The sequence below is a fragment of the Rhipicephalus sanguineus genome, chromosome 7 (assembly GCF_013339695.2).
Source record: "Rhipicephalus sanguineus isolate Rsan-2018 chromosome 7, BIME_Rsan_1.4, whole genome shotgun sequence".
Lineage (NCBI taxonomy): Eukaryota > Metazoa > Arthropoda > Arachnida > Ixodida > Ixodidae > Rhipicephalus > Rhipicephalus sanguineus.
In genome coordinates this window covers 161,566,550-161,589,117 of record NC_051182.1, presented here as the reverse complement: position 1 = coordinate 161,589,117, position 22,568 = coordinate 161,566,550, and the positions used below count along the sequence as shown (strand labels likewise).

At 44.7% G+C, this 22,568-nt stretch overlaps 1 protein-coding gene across 1 annotated transcript in view; it reads left to right on the top strand.

Moving 5' to 3' along the window:
- The window catches only part of LOC119399228 (uncharacterized), a 249,351-nt gene that overhangs the window by 218,709 nt on the left and 8,074 nt on the right, over window positions 1-22,568 (top strand). The window contains 3 exon segments of the mRNA XM_049417583.1: window positions 2,829-3,425; window positions 9,101-9,568; window positions 16,142-16,228. Of these exon segments, the coding sequence (XP_049273540.1) occupies window positions 2,829-3,425; window positions 9,101-9,568; window positions 16,142-16,182 (1,106 nt within the window). The 3' untranslated portion in view covers window positions 16,183-16,228.

Below are 22,568 nucleotides of genomic sequence, written 5' to 3'. Positions count from 1 at the left end.
AAGGATAGCGAGGAAAGCCGGTGCGGACGTGGTTTTTTCTGCTCCCGAACGATTACAAGGAATGTGCAGAAAGGTAAATGCTGAGAGTAGCGGGAAGCGGGATTGTGCGATAAAGCACCGGGAAAAATTTGTCATTTGCAGTCGAGGAGTTGTGTATTGTATCCCTTTGACATGTGAACGCGTGTACATAGGCCAGACTGGAAGGTGTGTGAACCAAAGACTTAGGGAGCACCAGTACAATGTAGAAAAAGTTGTATCTGGTCATTTAGGAATTCACTGTCAGAGGTGTGGTTGCGCCCCAATGTTTCCAAATACCCGTATTCTCGGTAGGGCCCGCGGCAGAACCACGCGAGAAATAATTGAAGCCTACGAAATCGACAAAAATAAAGAAAAATGTGTAAGTGTGCCTTCTTTGGCTCTGTCAGCTAAAGAAAAGATGTATCTGGAATCTTCGATTTAAACGTTGGCGGGTGCAGATTATTGTGATTAGTGATGACACGTGCAGGCTTTGTGCTGTATCTTTACATGTTTTTCTCTCGGTTTTATCGATTCACTGTTAGTGTATATAAGGCATGTGTGATCGCAAATAAAACCATTAGTTGCAAGTTAGCGCTGTGTCTGTGCGTCCCTCTTCTCTGTCCTTGTCGTGGTGCGCTACGCCGTACGAATTATGAATCCTAACCAACTAGCCCGGCAACGTGCCTTAGCAGAGAAGGCACAATGGTGTATCTGTTAAGACCCTGTTGCGGCTCCCTGAAGAATCTACTCGGGTAGTATTGAGTATGCATATTTAAACTTTTTTAGCGCGCACAAAAGACAAGAACAAGAAAGAGACACACGAGCGCTAACTCTCAACTGTTTATTTTTGAAAGGAATGACACATATAAATATTCAAAAACCAGCATAGAGCATGTGCGGCTCAAGTCATGTGACACACTGTCAGAAGCCGTTGCAAGAAAGTTCAAAGTGGGGGGAAATAAATTTAGTTGTGGCTTAAAGGAAGAATCGAAGTTAACAAAATGCCGAAAAGGTGGGGGGGGGGGGGTATATCGGATATTCTTAACCTGCGGAAGTATGTACATAGGACAGACTGGCCACTGTGTCAACACACGGTTTAAAGAGCATGCTAACTCACTGGGGGAAGAAACATTTTCACACTTGTCTGATCATTGTAAATCATGCCATTGTGAACCCGTTTTTCATGATACAGATATCTTGTTTGCAGATGAAGACAAACTAACAGGTGAAGTTATGGAAGCCTTTTATATCAATAGGTGTGCAAAGAAATGCATCAGTCATCCTTCGGTGGCTCTAACAGATAAGGAGTTAGTTTTTCTAAATTCTGTTTAGCCCTTCTGACAGTGTGTCACATGACTTGCGCCGCACATGCTGTATGCTGGTTTTTGGGTATTTATATGTATCGTTCCTTTCAAAAATGAACAATTGAGAGTTAGCGCTCATGTGTCTCTTTCTTCTCCTTGTCTTTTGTGCGCGCTAAAAAAGTTTAAATATGGATACATACCAACTTGCCCAGTTATCTGTCTTATTGCAGTATTGAATATGGGTTGCGATGCGGAGGCCACACGTGGTTAGGACACCTGAAGAGCACTCAATTAGGAAGCACAATGGTGTGTGAACTCCGACGACGATACGATCAACCCTGGCATGCAGCAAAAACCACTGAAGATAATGCCCAAGAGGCCGACAGCAGTTGGCAGCTATTGCTCGCGATCAGTGTGCCTTGCTACTTCTGTTGTTCACATGGGATATACTGACCAGAAAACGTGTTCACGATCACAGTTAGGCGATATGTCAGACATTGGTGCCAAATTATCGTGTTTTCCGGGAACATATTATCAGGAAAAAAAAGGTGCTAACTGTATAACGTAATTTTTTGTGTTCCTGATCATGAACGATTGCGCTTGGAAGGGGTATATGTTCGCAACGTATCAGTGAAGTTCTACTGTATACGTGTATATTAGCTACTAGGGTTCCCCCATCTGTCCATTTAAACTTGCACGCTTCATTCCGTGTAGTGCAAAACACTTTCGCTCTATTCACAAAAGATTCCAAGGACACATTCAGTGGGCATTTAATCATAATCGTGTCACACTGTGTTTCTTCCCTAATTACATTGAGCAGAGGAAATCCTGGAGCAGGAAAGATCTGAGCCCTGAACGGGAATTGCTATAGCAGACAATGTGCCATTTTGCTATCCACTTATTCTGGCTTCTTCTGTAGATCTAAGGGCCAAGAATTTGATAGAGTTTAAAGCGGCAGCATTCTGCTATGTGCAATCACATCTGTGATGTTGGTGCTTACGTTAGAACATTGTTATGCCTTCCACATGTTGAGAATAAACAGGCCTTCATTATGTGCTGTAAAAATCAAGTTAAATGCTTGCATATGTGCTGTCTAAAGAGATGGTAACAGGAAGCTGTGCAAGGTGTTTTGTGAGAAAATTCTGCCTGAAATTGGGGTTATGCTATCTGTAAACTTGTATTACTCTATAGACAGCCCCAATAAGTTCAGCAGAGCCTGCACATGGGAGAGGCAATGGACACACGCACTGTTTGTTGCCTCTCTTTACCTTTTGGTTGACATTGTCTTTAACATAAGGTTTGAGCAGCTTTCCCAAAACCTTTTGCCACGATCAGCTGCTTGAAATTTCATCTTTGAACATAGGGCTGAAGTACTTTCCCACCAGGGAGCTGAATTTGCTGCCTTTACCAGACCAGCAATGCAACAATCTAAGTTGTTGCAGCTGCGTGTTCAGCATAGTAGCTGTTGTCTTCCAAGCTCTTCACAATTTTGGTCAATGTGAGGAGGTGCCTGGACTGCTCGTAAAGAGCAGCCTGTTGCAAATGTGCCCACAGCAGACAACTCCACAACCGTTCACAAAGTGCCTCCAGCCAAGAAATGTGGGGTGGTCAAGAGGGAAGAAGCCGAGCCAAAGCCACCAACTGCAGAGGACATGGAGAAGGTTCTGGAACAGTGGCAGACATTCCTCGACAATAAAGGGGGGGATGACAAGGAGGATGGCAACAAGGAGCAGATTCGGCGACGGCTGCCGTATCACACGCAGCGACCCCTACGTCACGCCTGTCTCTGCCGACTGGGCACTTGCCGGTACGACAAGCTCCCGGCGACCTTCAAGGAGCGACTGCACGCGGACTTTGGTCGCCTCGAGCCAACTCAGCAACTGCGCCAGCTTTTGGGGCGCATGTACACTAAAGGCAAGGCCAAGCGGAACAAGAAGGCCTGCAAGGAGCAGGACCCTTCTTCCGCTGCTGCCCGGAAAGGCAGATGCAAGTGGGTGTACTGGCTGCCTGCGTCAAGTACTGCGCAGCCTCGGCGCAAGGTCTGCAAGGCAGCCTTCATGGCCGTGCATGGCATCACTGAGAAGAGGACACGCGACGTTCAGTGTGAGTGGCTTGCTCTTTTTTGGTGACATCTGAAAAAAAAAAAACAAAAAAAACCTGCAGTGTACAGTACAATGCACTCTTAAAGGGATTGACAACCGATTTTTCTGGACCCAGTTTTTTACGGCGCAATGGAAATCTCCCCCTAGGTAGTGCTTAAACATGCAGTGGTTAATTACAAAAGCATGTTGATATTTTGTAAGCAGAATTTTTGGAACTGAGAAGCCTCTAAAAAGAGTCCCTCTTCTAGCAATGTTGAGAAGTGATAGCGATATCCCTCCTCGCGAACTGTTCATGCGCTCAACATTCTTGCTTTCACAGGAGTAAGTTCAGCTGTGGTTGACCACTTTCATTTTGACATCTTCAACCATTTTTGAATATAAAAAGCTGGTAGAATTAAGTTTCCTGAACACTCGTCCGCAGGTGTCACTAGTCCTTCAGCTTACAACTTTTATGATGCTGCTCATGAGCATCGAATCATACGTCAAGCAAAGGCAGTGCCACTGTTTTGATCACTACAAACGTAGGCTTACATGCACATTTTGAGCTAGAAAAAAATTATAATAAAAAAAAAGTGTGCTGTATTTTAACACTAATAAAAAAAAAACCATTAACCGCATACACCAGTAAAAGGTCACGTGTTCAGACTCTTCTTCATCTTCGCTACTTTCTTGCCCCATGGGGCACCAAGTCATTTATCATAACTTTAGTGAAGAAATATAACAAATAAATATGTGTCTAATTAGAAAAACAGGGCTCGTTTTTGCCACTATGATAAACAATATTTCCATCAGTCAGGTTATCTCAGTTCGGTTTCTGAGCGGTTGTCTGTCCGTTTAATAAAAACTCATACTAACTTTTTTGTGCAGGAAAAAGGTGCTGGAAGTGAGGCGTGTTATGCAAACCCATGTAGTCAAACCTATATATTATGTAGAATTATTCACGCTACCAAACAGTTGTAAATATCCGTTGGCATAGCCAGAGCAGGGGTTGGGGGCTTCAATCCTTTCCTATCCTAAATTTGTACATTTTGTTATGATGAGAATGTCAATACAGTCAATCGAATGTGCGACATTTAATTAGAGCTGCTGCATCCCTGCTACAAGTGAGAGAATGCTCCAAGGCTGCTCCTAAATATGGCATTCAATGTAGTTGGAGTGGAAAAACCACCCTGCGCTGCCTTAGAGGCTACAACCAAGAGAGCTTGTGGTCAATGCCAGATAGTTGTCAATACCCAGTGTGAATGGTGCCTTCACATCTCCTGCCTTTTTCAAAGCTTCCCGAGATAACGAAATCCAGTGTGCACTCGGGCATAATTTAATATGGAGATATGTCAGTGCTCTTCTTGTGTAGTTGTGTGTGCTTGGGCAATTTCGCATTTTTACTTGAACCTGCATTTATAGAGTTATGTACTATATGGCTCCAAAAAGCTCCCTTTCAAAGAAATAGTATACAGCAACTCCACGCACTCGTACCACTGGCATGCCCTTTGTAGAAGCAAAGCAACAACCTGTACTACAACAGCTTTATTCATTACCGCCACATTTTCTGTTTTGCGACATTGCATGTGCATTATGTCTGAAGAATCTAGCAACCCTTGTCTGGCAGTCACCATTATGCATTGGTTAAACAGAAGTCACGTCAGTCAGTTTTATCACAGAGCACCCACAAGACTTCTTGGAGTAAGTAGTGGTGCCGCAGGTATGTGCATGGGCATCCGGAAAGTCAGTCGGTTACTCAAATCTAAAATTTATTGCAAGAGGAAGTGCTACACTTACCAAAAACATTTTTATTTTTGGTAGAATCATCTAATTGATAATTTTCCTCAGCAAATCATGGATAGCTTCTTTCTGTTCCATGGTATCCCAAAACAAGAGGCAGCACCTTATTTCTAGCTTATGGTCATCTTGCAAGATACTGTCTTGTTAGTGAGGCGACATTCTTTTTCTGTCAAGATTGCTAGCAAGATAACTGAGAAGGCCTTGCATTTCAAACTAGCACAATTGCCCTCTGGCACACTGTTTGCCATTCTCTGGCACACTGTACGCAATTTGAAAAGTATGTTCACAAAAAAATGTATGCATGGTAGTTCAACAGTATGACACCTGGCACCCGCGTAGTTTCAGTTTGTTCAATGTGACAGTAAATTTAAATATTCATGATTTATTGATTAATGCGTAGCATACTCATTACTAGAGGCCGGATTTTTAGGCACTAAAAAAGTTCGTTTTAGGCGCCAAAAATAGGCAGGCAAAACAATATTTTAGGCCCACAAAATCGTAAATATAGGCACAATCAATTTTCACATAAATGCAAATCATTTTAAACGAAGACGTGCGCGACCACTATCTACGACAGGAAAACAAATGTTATTGCTTAAGATGGCACAAAGGCGCCAACATTTGAACATAGCGTGCTTTGTCCCGCACGGTTCACACTCCCGTGTTCTGCAGAGTGAGTCAAGTGTCCACTGTCGAATCAACACACTCCTGAGTGTCTTTCCGGCACGACTGAGAAGTGCAGAGCAGGAGCAGACAGCCGCATTGCTAAAAGACCAGAAGGGAGAGATTCCTTCTATTGGATGGGTCGAATTGCGTAGAGCCATTTTCTACCCTGGCTGTGAACCACTGCCATAGCCAGGTGTTTGGGGGGGGGGGGGGTTCTACCCCCCCCCCTTCCCCAAAACTTTTCAGTTTTGCGTGTGTGTATATACACGCACACATACAAACACATGGATGAACATATAAAGTATGGTTGTCCCCCGTCCCGCCCCCATCCTGAAAAAGATTTCTGGCTACGCTACTACAGTGAACACCTTAAAAAGTAAATTACAAACAAAACATAAGCTGCATGCACATTACATTTTCTTTCTTTTTTTGCTCTTCACTCGTCTTTCCGCTGACGGCTCTCCGCGATTTCGTATTCGCCAACCGCTCGGGCCATGTCAGCGCGGAGGCGAATGCTCACCGGCCTGTCCTGCTTCACTGTTGCTAGCGGTTGTTGGTTGGTTGAACTATAGGACTAGGTTGAACCCCATAGTGCCCAACAGTCAGTCTTACGCGGTAACATGAATGACTGTCTCAAACAGCACTCAGGAGCGAAACTTGAAGCTAAATAGCGTTCATATAAGCGCCAGTTTTGAAAATTGGCATTTATAGGCATTTTTTAAGCATTTAGGCACGAATGCCAAAAATAGGCATTTATAGGCACTATAAAAACACTATAAAAGAGCTTCTTAACCTCTGATTCAGGCTCATATATCAAAATGGCGCAATAGGAGCGCAGGGAACAAAATAGGCATTTGCCTAAAATCCGGTCTCTACTCATTACGTTAAGCGGTCAGGCTGGCTGGGTTGTGCGAACTGCTCCAGTATTATCATGAGCACATTGTAGATGCATCAGATGCACCTGAAGTTCAATGTAATTCCTTTACATCTGCAGTCCACAATTAAAGCCAAAGATTCAACGACTTAGATGCAACAATGTCCATTGACAGTAAGATTAGTGCATCCTCGTGCCATCTGACAGCACAGGTTTTACACTCACTTATCCAATTTTTTTAGGCATATAAGGTGTTGTCTCATTAACATGAAGGTGTTCATTGAACATGGTCTCAGCCACACTCAACGGGAGGGCTTGTCTTGCCATTTCAGTACTAGGATGGCTTTTGATACAGTCGCTTGGAGGAGCAACTTGCTTAAAGTGTTTCTAGATCACAGTCAGGTTACCATCATCTAAAGGGTTCCGGCAGTCTTAGGTGCATCAGGCAATACTTTCGCTGCCACTGATCCCACTTTGACACTAGATATTGACTTATGAAGGGACTGAGGCGACAGTTGGTTGGCATGAATGAAAAGAACCAGGATTATATTGCAGCCGCTGTCTTTTACACTTGTAACCAAGGAACATGTGCCGGGTACAGAATTAATGAACGAATAACTCTCCCTACAGTGACATGTCTGTCTTTAGAATACTACTTTTGATAAGAGCACGGCGTCGTAGTAACAAATCTTGGTAGTGGCACAAGTTTACATTCGACAACTTGGTGGCATACTCTGAACTAGGCATGGATACAGGTGTGTTTTTAAGAGGGTATCTGCTTATGAGATGTTCAGTGATGATTTCAATTGCACGGATGCTTACGATTAATTGTAATAATACATTTATTCATGTCCTAGTGAGTGTTCTAACACAGTCACAGCTGGGAAGAAGGACTTCATGGGCTTGTCGCATGCCATATAAGCTTGCACTGAGCTCACAAACTTCAAAAGGGGTGCAGAACATCCGTACGTGAATCCTTGCATGGTCTCTGAGGTTTCCGGCCTTTACGAGAAACCGCTTAAATCAAGACAGAAACAGTCCTTCAGCTTGTGTGCAGTAAGAAATCCCAAGCTAGTCTGTTTTGTATATAAAGCATTTAGAGGAAGGTTTATAAGGCTATGTTGAACTGTTTCACAATTTTTTGGAATAGATACGTGACTGCTGTTAACACGAACCTGAGGATCCCCTCAAAAACCCTATGGAGCTTCTGGCGTAACCATATTTATTTTACCTATGCCCTCCGGTGATGTATCAGTGCCACTCGTGGTCACGAGACATCACAGGCAAGTCCAAAACTGTTGAACATGAAAATATTGAACATGTTGAATGATTGATCCAGAACATGTCCTACCCCTGTTCAAGGCTTCCAGATGTCAAAGGAGCCAAAATAGTGGCGATGGGATGTGTGGAACATGTTAACAATGACCACTTTGAAATATTATAGAAAACGTGGAATGGTTTGCATGTGTGGCTTAAAGGGACACTAAAGAGAAACAATGAATTGGTTTAGATTGGTGCTTGGAGAACTCTTGTGTAGTTTATTTCACCACCATAGGTTTATTATTAGCGGAGAAAACCAAGTTCAAAGTGAAAATTTCGTCGAGCCAGTGGCGCCAAAATACGTTAAATGCTCTTTGAAGTCTTTTACGTCACGAATTACAAAGTTCGGCGCGGAATTTAAAAATGAATCTTTGAACTTGGTTTTCTCGTCTAATAACAAACCTATGGTGGTGAAATAATCTACACAAGAGTTTTCCGAGCACACTTTATCAATCTAAACCAATTCATTGTTTCTCTTTAGTGTCCCTTTAAGTGATCCAAAGTTTTAAACATATCATGTTTTGGAAACTTGTATTGGAGCTTGTGACATCGCACTGACATACCACTGCCATCAAGATTCTAGTGTGAAACATTAAAATTACAACTATGACCTACATCATCTGTCTTTGAAATCAACCAGTTAATATTAAAACATCGTAAGTAGAGTTAGTGCGTCAAAAGCCACAGAGAGAAATGAGTTATCAGTGTATTATTTGAGAATGTTTTCTTGTTACATGCATTATAATAAGAGCATTATGCTTTAATTTTCATGGTAGCATTGTCTACAGGTTTAGAGCATTTTCTTCCCACGTTAGAAAAATGTTTCTTTGACCCTGTAAAAGAAGAAACATGGATGGTAAAAATTATGCCCAGTGTTTACAGTCCTGAAGTTGGTAACAGTATAAAATGATGAGGTTAGCAGCTGTAGAGTAGGTGTAGTTGGTGTAGGATAGGAGATGTTTTTGCCAGCATGGACTAGTGCTTGATGCACTGCTGTTAACAATGATAACACATGCTTTTCTATTTGCTGTCACCAGTGCTGTGGATGAGACTGAGGGCCAAGCGTGGACACACCCCCACTGGTAACGAATCAGACATTGAGCAAGAGGAGTTGATGCCCGGCACTTACACAGACATCGATGACGAGGATGACGAATCGGCCGAGAAGCAGGCTCTAAAGCCAGCTCGCAAACCATATAAGGGGCGCAAAATACGCAGAGTATCTGAGAGTGAGGATAGTGAAGCCGCAGACAATGTTACCACTGGTGTGAAGAGCAAAGGCGATGATGTATGTACACCAGCGAATGACTCGAAGAAGGTAGTGCAGCCACCTTCGTTGTATGCCAGTGAACAGAGCACCAGACCTAGTCAAGATGATGATGAAATGGAAGGCGATGACGAAGCAGAAGATGATGATGATGTGCCTTACCTTGACATGAGTGGCTTTGAACCCATATGTGCACTGGAAGAGGACAGTGAAAACCTGGTCCTCTCTCTACCACGGGGTGAGTGTCCAGCATTCTGTCCTTCCTTTTATTGTGATCATAGCTTTGGAAAGTGGGGCCTCTGCCCTATACAGCATAGACCGCTTATAACGTAAGTCGCCAGAGTCGCGAATATCCGCACTATAGCGGTACCACACTATAACCAAAACAACATTTTTGAAAGGTTGCACGTGTGCAAAACATGACCAATGGGTAGGCTAAATTGAGGGCATCACACGTGAAATGCAGTTTCGGTTCGTGGTCGGGAGAACAGCCGCAGCAACTATCCTGAAAAAGTCTCTCAAGTTTGTAAGTCCACCTGTTGGTGGCAAAGGCGAAAGCTCAATCGCGTCTCAAAGCATTGTTACTTGCGGGGGAATCGAGGTTGCACGCGCGATATCTGCGCTCTACGACGAAGCAACTATTTTCCCGACGGAGACAAATAGCGGTAACGCGCCCTTGATGCGGACGCGGGTGCCCGTACGTAGCGGAGCGCGCATGTCATGCGGCCGGGGCAAAGCGCGCATGTCAAGGGGGCAAAGGCTTCTCCGTCGGCCACGCAAATGCTCCCCCTCCTCACACCACGCACCCGCGCCGGGCTGCTGTCCCCCACCGTTATCCCCTCTTTTTTTCTCCCCCCACTCCTTGTTCGTTCGTTCCGCGTCCGCTCTTCCTTCGTAACGCCGTCGCCGCTCTCTCCCCCGCCGGTGCATCTCCGCATCTCGCTCCCTCGCATCTCTGAGAACGTTCCGGCAGCCGCATTATCACCGGTCTTTCATCTCGGGGGACTGCACAATAAGCGGTATGCGTATACATGGAGTTCTATGGGAGGGTAAACGGGAGTCAGAAAAAACCGCATTATAGCCGGTACTGCACTGTAAGCCGTTACGTTATAAGTGGTCTGAGCTGTATTACATTAGATTACCATTTATATGATTTCATGTTTTACGGGCCCCCTCTTCCATTATCTCAATCCGAAAATTGACCTTTACCAAATAATTGACTGGTCAGCACCATGTACCTGACCCTAATAGCATCTTAGTGACAGCATGTCGTGGCCGGCACTCGGGAAGCAGGGAATTTAAACACACAGTATCTCCTGTTTCAAAAATGCTTGTTTCAGCTTGCCTCAGGAAGCACAAATGGTGGCTCACAATTGGAGGTTACGATATTTTACCAATTCTAATTTTGCAATTGTATTTTGTACCAAGCACAGTAGAACCCCACTCTTATGTTCTTCAGTGCTGCATTTTCTCGGCTGCTATTTCCTTTTCTGCTGGTCCCAGCATAGCTCCTGTATGAATCACTGTATTAAGAAAGCAGCTGTTGCGTCGCAACTGTGGGGCCGTTCCGTTATGATACGTTGCGAAGAATGCTCCAAATTAGACGAGCATCCACGGAAAAGCGTGGCCATGTTGATTTTTCACACAGCTTTTCCTGGCTTGACCATTAGATTAACTGCATGAGTGGCACAAGTGGCACCCATAACATGCTTTCAGTTCCTGTGAGCAAGAGCATAGCCTTCGAGATTTGAGCAAAAATGGCGTCTATGACATAATCAGGTCTGTACTTGTTTTTGGCGTTTGCAAAAGTAATGCCTTCGAGATTGCTTTTTGTTCCGCTGTGATGTTCTTGTAGACTCATCGTTATCGTGACTTGTCAGAGGAGTTCGTGGCATTCTCGTGTTGCCTTTGTTTTTCTTTTGGGTTGGTCACTGTAATTGTGCAAGTGTGCTGCATGCGCTTAGTTCTTTCACGCCTTGAACTATTGGTGCCAAGAGAATCACATACATTGATGTCATTTCTGTGGATGACACCATTCTCACCTGCGTGTTTCTATCCATAAATTAGATCGTGGCTGAGTTGTGCCAATGCATGCATGCACTGGTGATAAAGTTTAGGAAGAGGCGTAGCAGAGGCCACATTCCTGGACAATTGCTTTTGGGGTTGCATTCACTCTTGCGAGGCATTCGGCTGTCTACTACGAGGCACAGCCTTTTGACACTATGCCAACAGTGCTACGTCATCGCTCGGAGGCGCCGACGCATCTGACGGCAATCTCACAAAGGTGTCGCCAAAAGTGACCACTTCCGAGGTGGTGGCACATAACAAATAAAAAGATAGGGTGCAGCAGGTGCTCAAAAACTCTTAGCACGGATCGGGCATGAGTAAATTTGGTCAGCAACATTGCATGGTTTTTTCAAGCATAAGCATTGAAATAAAATTCCGTGCAGTTCACTCAGACTACTCAGAGGTTCTTTTTAATTTTTTTTCTGTTTTTTGGCTCTTGCATTTCCTGGCTTTTATGTTTATTTTTTACGGTCCTGTCAAGAACGTATCAGCGGGGTTCTACTGTAGTCATTTGGATGGCAAACCAAAGTTCTTTTTTTCTTCTTCGAGATTTTTGTGCTGAAATGACTTTGAAAATGGAGAGTACAATGTAAAATTATGGTAATGAAGGAAGAACAATATTCCTGTTTCATGATAACTAATTATCAATTCGTGGACTTACCAAAATAAAATATTGGTCTCTTAGTACAATGAATGCATACATAACGGAAAGAAAACAGCGCAAAAGACGGAACACAAGAAAAAAGAAGACACAAAGAACTACTTTAGCTATACATAAACTGGCACACAGTCTTAAAAAATAAAATTGGTCTTAAATTTTTCTATGTGACATGCAATAGGTGGTGTCCAAATCCCAGCCCGACTGACAGTTGCCTCAGTGTAGGAGAGGCAGATCACGAAGGCTGTGATTTTGTGGGCTACATATGCTGAGCGTGATTGCAGAGCCGTAAAAATGTCATCATTGTGTTTGACGAAAACCGCAACCTGAACAGCGTACCAACCATCAGAGCCAGCCTAACCATCCCCGTTACCATTGTTATCACAAGATGGTGAGAGATTACGTTCTCGCCAATGCGACATGTCAAACCAAGTTTCACAGCTCCACAGGAAGGTGTGATGTGCACCTGAACTAGCAGCACTGTTCTTGAGTTTGATACCTTTCAGGTCGGCCGGTGTTCTGGAGAATTATAATGGACACGCCCTAGTGCCTGCAGCAGTCTTGCCTGAATGCTGTGCAAGTAGTGCATAAGGCACCACTCAACACTTGTATTTTGAGGTAGCAAATAGGTTGATATCAGTACATGCTGCACGTGAGCGATTTTACACCATTTAATGCCTATGACCGCTCATTTCTATTTAATTTTGGCTTCAATGTTGGCAGCTCATGTTGCAAGAGCACAGCTATGTAAGACTTCATCTTTAATTCAAATATTGTAGTTATGGGATTGAAGACGAACTTGTGCTTCACAAGAAGTGGGAAAGTGCTAACTGCAGTACACTACTTTTGATACACTTGATCTCTAAGTGAAAGGAAAAACATGCGAGTAAAATGTTGACTCACAGTAACGGTTGGACGTAGTTTCCCGTTGTGCATGGAACATAAGGTAAATATCCCCAGACAGACTGCGGAGTTCTTAAAATGAGGTATGCGTTATCCTGTCTCAAAAACACTAACTTTAAGGCACACACACTTTTTTCATTCTATAACATGTGAACTAGCTTTCTTTAAAAGCTGAGCATGGCAATGTGCGGCCTTGATTATAATAGTATTCCAGTAGAACACAGCTCTTAATGTGGTGGTTGGGCCTTGTTTGATCAGTGTCAAATATTAAATGTCAGCAGAGTGAGGTATTGGGCTAGTTGGGTTTGTTCGTTAAACTGCGCTACAGTTACAAGGTACACTAGGTTAGGTAAGACTCACGGAACAAGGACGACACCATGAGCTCAAACTTTCAACTGGGTTTGCATATTGCTGATGAAAATCACCACCTGTGCTGTGCCTTCCTTCTCTCATTTTTCAATTTTCCATAAGCACTGGGAAGGTGTGAAAAGGCCATTTTTCGTACCTTTGTAGACTGGGAATGTCAAGTCACAATAACATTCAGTGTGGATATGATTTACTGCAAATGGCATTGAGCATATCGTTTGGCAGGGAAATAACTTGAGATCAACTGGAAACTGCAATATAATTCTACAAACCAGGCATTTCTCATATTTTATTTCATGTGTTTCAAAGTGCACAACTATACTTCATTGATATTGTTTTATCAAGTCGAGCTCTGTATATATGTCAATTAACCTAAATGTGGCTGTTAATGTATGCATTTTCCAGTTTCTTTAAGCCCAAACAACAACTATGCTTGTGTGCGCACCTAGAACCCTAGGGAACAGAGATGTGTTTGTTTGTGGATATACGGGCTCATTTCACCACAGGGCTACAGCATTGGCATCGCCGGGGATGTGTTGAACATCCCCTCCCCCCTTCGAATTTTTTAAAGTTTTGCATCTTTATATACAGGATGCTTCACGTAACTAGAATCAAACATTAAAAAAAAGTGGTCAAGCGCAATTGAATAAAACCAATGACGGGGTTTGCTGTCTTGTGGCACTCGTTAGGGAATATGTAATATTGTGCTTAATTGGTTAATTAACTAAAATCAATTAAGCAAAATATTTATTATTAACTTTATGGCTAAGTGTGTTTCATTGCATTATAAAGGACATTACAAAATGACTGATTCAATTTTTTGTGGCAACGTATATGCTGCGTGGTAAATTCTTCCGGCATCTAAAAAAAGCCCGCGAAATAAGAAATAAAATCACGTGACTGTGCTCATGCACTGGTATTACTGCAGCTCTCTTAATTATGCTTCGAGTGAAACAATCGGCATGCGGACTGTCATCCTATCGTTTCTCAGGGACGACGGCGCTTCCTTGCCATGTGCGGGCATCAAAAATGCTGACGCACTGGGAAGCCAATGCCTAGAGCCACTCATTTTGGCACAGTCCGCGCACTGGTTGTTCTGCTCAAAGTGCATTTGAGAGCAATGCAGTACGGTAGTGCATGAACGCAGTCACATGGTTTCCTTTCATATTTCATGGACTTTCTTTAAATGGCGAAAAAAATTGTCACGCAGCATGTATGTTGCCACAAAAAAATTGGATCTGTCATTATGGAATGCCCTCCACAACACACCGAAACACGCTTCTCCCTAAAGTGAATAATAAATATTTTGCATATTTGCATTTTTAAAAACAATATTGCGTATACCCTAACCCTAAAGCATGCCATATGATGGCAAACCATATGTCATTGTACTTAATAAGAGCTTGTTGGGCGAGTTGGGGAGTACTTAACATCTTCATTTTTGCACTACGAAAGACGAAGACACGTCTGTCTTCTCTCATGTGTTCATCTTTCATAGTGCAAAAACTAAGATGTTAAATATGTCATTGGTTTCATTCAGTTGCGGTTAAACACTTTTTATTTGAAGGAGTACTGACATGAATTTTAAAAATTTTCGGGTTGTTGCTCTAAATGAAAACACGGGTGTTGAGAACCCTAAAAAGAGTGTCGTGGTGCCTGGGGATGCATTGCATATATTTTTAATACCACTTCTTTCAACCAGCAGTTTCCGTTTCGGTTTCGAGAGGGCGGCTTCATAGTGACGTGTCAAGTCTGCCCGTGACGTCACGGGCAGACTGCAACCCACGAAATATGCACCTGCTGTCCTTTGCTGTCAGTCGAACGTGGTTCATGATGAGTGAACTGTCGTCCAGTGCCTCCGACAGCGATTTCTGTTATTTAGGCTGCATGCAGAACCCTGACTTCGCAAACCAAGTGAGCTGACTTGAAACGTCATAGGGCTCTCCATGCGGTGAAGCTGCCTTGCAGATGCTGGGAGATGAAAACTTTAAAATCAAACTTAAATATTTATACGTGTTTCCCGGATGCGGTGTGGGGAGAGCGTTAACACTACATGCCAAGGAAACCAAAAACGTCCGTTTTGCTGCACTTCAAAATCGTGTCAGTACTCCTTTAAGTGTTTGGTTCTACTTACATGAAACACCCTGTGTACACACAAATGAATATGCATAAAAGGTGGTTGAACCCCCTTTCCCAGAAAAGCTTTCTGGATACACCCCTGGCCTGCAGCCATGTCGTAATAGCATTTAACTTTGTGCATATAGCTACAAGGTGCACAACGCTGTTAAGTACATGCTTGTGTTCATCTGGCAATGATATGTTGTAATGAAGGCATCTAGCACAAGCACAATCTAGATAGCCCATACTATCAGTTTTGAAGCTTCATCCATAGCTGAACACAAAGCAGTGCCTGTCATAGTGATGTCTGCCTAGCTTGGAGTGAGCATGTGCCAGCGTGGGTCGCATATGTTTTCAAATCACTGTTCCTTGCGAGACACAGCAGAGAAATATGTGTGCCCATCAGCAAGTGTACATGTGGTTTGGGCTTTGCAAATGTCTTAATGCTACACTTGGGTGTATCTTGCCCAGTTTGTCTGTATTCACTCAAAGATAACATTGCATATTATTACATCTGACTAACTTGTTCCTACTAGAGGTATTCTCCATGGTGATAGAATTGACTTTTCACTCTTATATTGAAAACCGCTAATTTCTTGTGCCACCTTCATTGCCTATTTAAATCCCCATTGTATTGCATTATTTATGTTTGGCAGTGTATTGTAATAGATTTTTCTCTTCCTCATGTTTTCTCATAAGGTGTCTTTGGGGAGGATGAAGAAGATACAGGAGGAACTTGAAAGGTGTTTTTTTTTTCCCCATGGATTCATCAACTTTCCACAAAAGGTACCGTTTCCTCTTGCGGATGTTGCAAAAAAGTTGCACCCGTGGCGAGGGTGCCCCCTTCCCCCTGTCTCCTACAAGCTGGTTGTGCCACGATACCTCAGAGCACTGAGTTTGCGACGTCACTGCTTGTCGTCGTGAGGCTGACCATCCAAGTGCTTTGTTTTCACTATTTTATATTTTTCCCACTGTTGAATTTCTCTTGTATGATACCAGATACTTTATTCAGGAATAAATCGAGTGCTGCCTGAAAGAAGTGTTGTGGCCAGTTTTATTTTGCCCCACCTCCTACTTTTCCTCAGCTGCAAAGTGACTTTATGAAACCATCTTAGTCAGCCTTGAAAACGTTGCATGATGCAATAAAGGTTTGCTGACATGAAGCTTCTGGCAGCACGAAAGAATGTTTCAACTTGTCATTTTTACCCACACAGCTCTGATTTCTGTGTACCGTTAGCATGTGGCTGACTCAGCAAATTTCTAACAGAGCCTAGATTGCCCATGTTGTTTAGTTAGTGGTAGCTGTTTCATGAAAAGCAAACTTGTCAGTGTAAGGGCACAGATAATATTGTTCTGGCCAATCTCTCATCTATGGCAGAAAAATGTGACACACCTCTCTTTTATGCTCTACAACTCCTAATGGAGAGCCTGAGATTGTGACTTACGCAGTTTTCAGCATCACAAGCATGATTCTGAAAGTCCTGCGTGCACACACACACACGACTGCTAGAGACATTTTTGTGGCACTTTGTTTCAATAAGTAATTATTTAAATCGAGGACATTTTCTTTTTTCTCCACCCAAGCAAACAAAGCACTTACTGAGAGCAACACGTTGTGGTGACATGCTGCAGTGATCAGCCGTTGACTCAGTGGCCTGAGGCATCGGCACATAGTTGTTCCATTCTTGCTCTCCCCTCCTTCCCTTCTCATCCCGGATTTGCTGCACAGCTGGACGTTGGCTGCATTTCAGGCCACTGCCAGACTGGAGTCCCATGAGCACGGTTTCTCTGTTTCTTTCATGTGCCTTTTCCGGGTTGGTGAGGTGTTGGAACGGGAGAGCCAGTGATCACTGTAGCATCTTGCAGCAACCTCATTGCTTTTTGTGCAGTGTCACACATGGGTGCTTTTATTATTTTTTTGTGATAAAAGATGGGGTTTTGCACACTTTCTCGTCTGCCTGCAGCCTCACTGTGTTTTCTTTCTTGCCTTTGTTTCACATTGTCCCAAGAATCCTTGAGGTTTTGCTCAGCACAGAAAGTCGCAGAGTAGTGATCACATAAGTGATGTTTTGTTCATGGACATTGTGTTCATTTATGTGCACCTGCTACTGACAGCTTTTGCAATAGCTGTTTTGTTCTGGTGCTGAACTCATAGTTGTGGGTTCAATTCCCAACCACGTCGTCAGCATAGCAACAGATGTGGAAGGCAAACTGCTCATGTACGAGTAAAGTTGCAAGGCGGGCTTGCTGGTACAGCATTTTTGAATAACTATGGTAGCACAAAGTAACAGGACACAAGAACACGGAGACGCACACACAGTGCTAGTAGCGCTGTGTCTGCGTCTCTATGTTCTTGTGCCTCCTTACCTTGCGCTACCATAGTTATTAAAAAATGCTCATATATCATGCATTGGATGCATATTAAACACTCACTCTTTTTTGTAAATGCAAATTGGAAAACAAACATTTCATGACAAATAATAATCTCATATCATTGGATAAAATATTTGATTTGATATATTGTATGATGAAGTGGCAGTTCCATTATGTCAACAAAGCTCATAGTGATGATATGTCAGGGGGTCATTAAAGAGAAAACTGATTTACCTTCTATGAATAAATTGCCCTTTCACAACACCAGCAACACCACTCTTACTGTGAGAAAATACCTGGAAAGCAGAAAGCTGGAAAAAAAAAAAAGAAGTGACTTTGTAAAAATTTCTTACATTGTGTTCTGAAGGAGCCAGAAATATACATTGTAAGTTTCGGAAACTTTTATTAAGCCAACATGGCCAAGATACATTTTTAAAGTCCGTAATGCCGTACTGATGTAATGGCATCATGGTATTGTTATGAAAGTAAAAAATAAAAATAAATTAAATTTCAATGACCTCCATTTTTTTTTAATAATAAACATATGACCACAAAATAATGGCAATGGATTTCTCAAAAAATAGTTTATGTCCACCAAATGACTGCCACTGTGTTAAAGGGGTACTGACACAATAATTCGTGGCTGAGGTAGCCTGCGGGATCGATTCCGGTGAACATGCGTATATCATTTGCAAAATACCAACAGTGAATATAGCTTGAAGTTATTTTAAATGAATTTTGAAGTTTCCGTGAGTGATCGACGTCCTCGCGCTACTGACACCCTCAAAGGGGACCCTTAGGGACCCCCTGCTTCCCTCACGTGATCCCGCTGCAACAAGTTATGATGACGTCATAGCCGCCATGTTTTTTTGCTGTGTTTGCTCCAGCAGCCTACTTCTCGGCGGCTGCTCGCGAACTGCGCGGAAGTGTGCTGACGTGATCGAGCGCTGCACCCGCTAGGTGGTGATAGTTGCACCCGGAGGCTTGTCATTTTTCAAACCGAAACTGACACTGGTCGGTAATGAGGAGCCTGTAATTGATTATCTGTCGCGCGCTGCAGCAAACGATGTGTCGTGCTATGACTAACAGGCCCCCAGCAGTACATTGCAGCAAAAAAAAACGCGAGGCCAAAATTTTTGTCTCAATGCCCCTTTAATATACACTGAAACTTCATTATAACAAAGTCACATCTGCCACAAAAATAACTTCGGTATATCCGAAAATTCGCTATAAACATTTATTTCTAACACTGTATATTTGACAAAACTATTATTGATTTACTTTGTTATAACCGACAATTTGTTATATCTGTGTTTGCTATATCGAGGTTTGAGTGTAGTTAATCAGCTGAAATATTCGATTACAAAGTGCACTTATTGATATGAATCACAAGGAAGTTCAAGCCGATTATAAATATTGTCATGTGGTCGTGAAGGTGAAGAAGGCAGCAGTCTGGCTGTTCACAAACTTGTCACCAGGAAATGAAAACTTAAATTACAAGCGATCAGAGTTGTCGGCTGTCGGTAATTTGTTAGTCAGTGAAATGAGTCGGCTTTTATACACGCTTGATCAAACCTTCCAGGTTTATCGCTGGTGCTCGTGTTAGATCCAGAATAAACTCGGCTGCTCGCGATGTCCAGTCTGAAATAATCGCGAAGTTTCCCAAACATTGCAGTGCAGCAGTGCGGCTTGCGCCAAGTGGTGGTTACACGTGTAACAGGCCAGTCGCATGAAAGTACAAAAATTATCGCGTGTGGCAATATAATAAACTCTCAGCAGATAATTTTCAATGTTCCACTGTTGGTGCCAAAGTACTCGTACGCCAGTTAGCAACTTAATACAGTTGGACGTAGCAAATGATGCAATACTTGTAGTTGGGCATGTTGTCACATAGGTAGGAGGGGACAGGAGCGCAGGCTATATACAGACACAGAAAGAGGATAGGATGAGTACTGACTGTATAGGGGTTCTTTTTGCAACAAACATGAACACAACAAGCCGCACGTGCGAACCTGCCCCTCGTTTGGATCACACCGCGCACTAGAGGAGTGTAGTTACTCACTACTAGTGCTACGCAGCAGCCCTAACAGTCAGAGCTGTGACCCCCTATCCCGCGGTTCGCGTCGAGTTGCGACCGCGGCGGGTTTCAGGCCAGTGGGGACAGAGACAAGTCTTTCAACTGAAGGTGTTTATTCACCTCAGATGCCAATTGCAACAATAAAGTATAGCACATGAAGTTAACACCTCAGCGGCGGAGTGTTCCGCACTACTGAGGGAAACAACAACAAAATAGCAAGCACACGTCGAGGGAATGATAAAGGCTCATCTCACCTCGCGTGGCTGCTTTTGCACTCCGGTCCGGGGCGGTGGTTCGCACTCCATGGCCGGAGCGCTGCAGGGGTTGATGGCGGCGGCGGTGCTCACGGCTTGGGTCCGATGTGGTCAGTCACACCTCCCAAGACCGAAGACCCAGAGGCCCCCAAGAAGGCGGCGCGCTTTCCCGGGGTCTGGAGAGGAGTCTCTCCAGAAAAGGGCAAGGAGGGAAAACGGGTCATCTCGACTTCGGCCAGGGAGCAGGGCGCGAAGGGCTGCGGGAGCGGCACATTGCCCTCTTCCACGCAACCCCTCTCGCCACTGTGCGTACAAACGTAGCGCGAAGCCGAGGTGCCGCTGCGTTGAAGACACTGGGTTGCGTGTGCAACCCCACATCCCCCCCTCCTTAATTAAACCCTTTAGCCAAAAGGAGGGCCGCCATCACCAGGGGCTTTCTAAGAGGGGGGCTAGCGACTCCACCAGAAACACGGCGACATCCGTGTCGATGAGGGAGCCGCACGGAGACGCAGATCACAGCACCGTTATCGCTGAGTGATGGCACTGGAGAGACATGACAGCTGATGGGGGCGCGACAGGAAACCAGGCAGCTCGGACCGTGCACGCTTTTGCTTGCCTCTGGCGTCGATCGCTGGCTCGCACTTGCGGGCCCGTGCTGTGGAAAGGGGGCACCCGTCTATGAGCTCGATTCTCGTGGCCGTCCCGATGTTAGAGGCTCGCTTGTGGTGGAATGTTTCTTTTTTTTTTCTTTTTGAAGATTTCTCCGTGTCGCGCGCCTCCGCTGCCCTGGGACTATCGGCATGCAAAGCAGCAAAGAAGGCGCCGACCCGTCCTCAGCGGCTCGCCACTTGTTGCTCAGCAGGGGTCCGCTCTGCTCTTGCAGCCTCGTCCTCTCTCTTCCTCTTTTCTTCTAAGGCGTTTGGAGTCGAAAGTCCGCCGACGCCTGCGGCTGTCCGGCTGCAACCCCCCTCTTGAGCAGCGGGATACCACGCTCGTACCACGGGTGCACTCCGTAGTTCGGTCGCGGGTCCGCAGCTCTTCGCCGGGCTGTGCAGTGGTTCCACAAATTCTTCTCCACCGAGGCCATTCGGGACCGGAAGCTGTTCTGCTGCTTTCCTTTCGCCTTGACTCTGGCTGCTGCTGTGGGCTTTTGGTGTCACCGCTCTCTGCTGTAAGGCGCTTGCGTTGACGGCTTGATGAAGTGCCAGGCTATGGGGCATCTGCAGGCGAAAACGGTCGTTTCGGCTTGGCTGTTGTTGAAATGCTGCCGATGGGTGATCTGCGACTCGAACAATAAGTTGACCCCTCTCTTACTCTCCGAAAAAGCAAGCGCGTGCTCGCCCTCGAAGGCTGCATGCTAGATATCAGAGGAGCGTCCCATCCAATATCACGCACAATAAAGCCCCTACGAACCGGACAGAGTTAGTTCTGCCGATATCGTAAGTTGTAACGTTGCACTGAGCTCGTACGTCGAGCCGTGCCTTCGGATGCCACTGCCTGCGGGAGCGGGAGAGCGTTTCCCTCGGGCCACTTCGTTCCCTCTGTCATAGTAGGGTTTGAGATCACAGACATGCACCGGTCAGCCGATCGGTCTTAGCGTTAAGTCCATCAGCTTGTACACGAGAGAAGAGACAGTCTCTCCTACCCGGTGCGGTCCTATCCACTTCGGTGCCAGAGAAGCTGAGAATTTCTTACTGGCCTCGCTTATGACATGATTGCGCTTCAACACCACGTCGCCCACTTTGTACTGAACGTCCCGATGAGAGCGGTCATACTGCACTTTCTGCTCCCCACGAGCAGTGCTCAGGTTCCGTCGTGCTTTGCACAAAGCCTTCGTCACCTTCGCGCGCAGCCCAGCTGCATAATCAGCGCGTGCTGACGAAGCAACCAGTGCCATGCTGCATTCCTGTAGAGTATGTTCTACGGCATTTGGCAGCTCCCTTCAAAGATTGAGGGTGGCGAGGGTAAAGCCAGTCGAGCGTGTTCACAGTAGCCCTGAGAGCAATTGTGCGTCCCCACAATTTCAATGAGCATGTGCTTGATGTTGCGGTTCCCACGTTCAATGAGATTTGCCTGGGCACATTACGTGGTCGTTCTCCTGCGCTTAATGCCGAAGGCTACACAGGAGTGTACGAAGATTTTGACAGAGAATCAGGACGAATTGTCCGTTATAAACTGCTTTGGATATTCGAATCACGTGAACACCTCAAGGAGCTTATGCACGAGTATGTGTGCCAACATGCGGGAAATCACCGCTTTGAAGGACTCATGTGTATCCTTCTCCGTGGGGATTTATCTTAGCAAGGAGTGGTCAGTTCTCAGCGGACAGGAATCGAAAGTAGGAGGAAACACGCTCACAGCATTACTAGCTGCTTCAGAGCGCCGCACACTAACAGCAATACCAGCTGCGTCAACGTGCGCC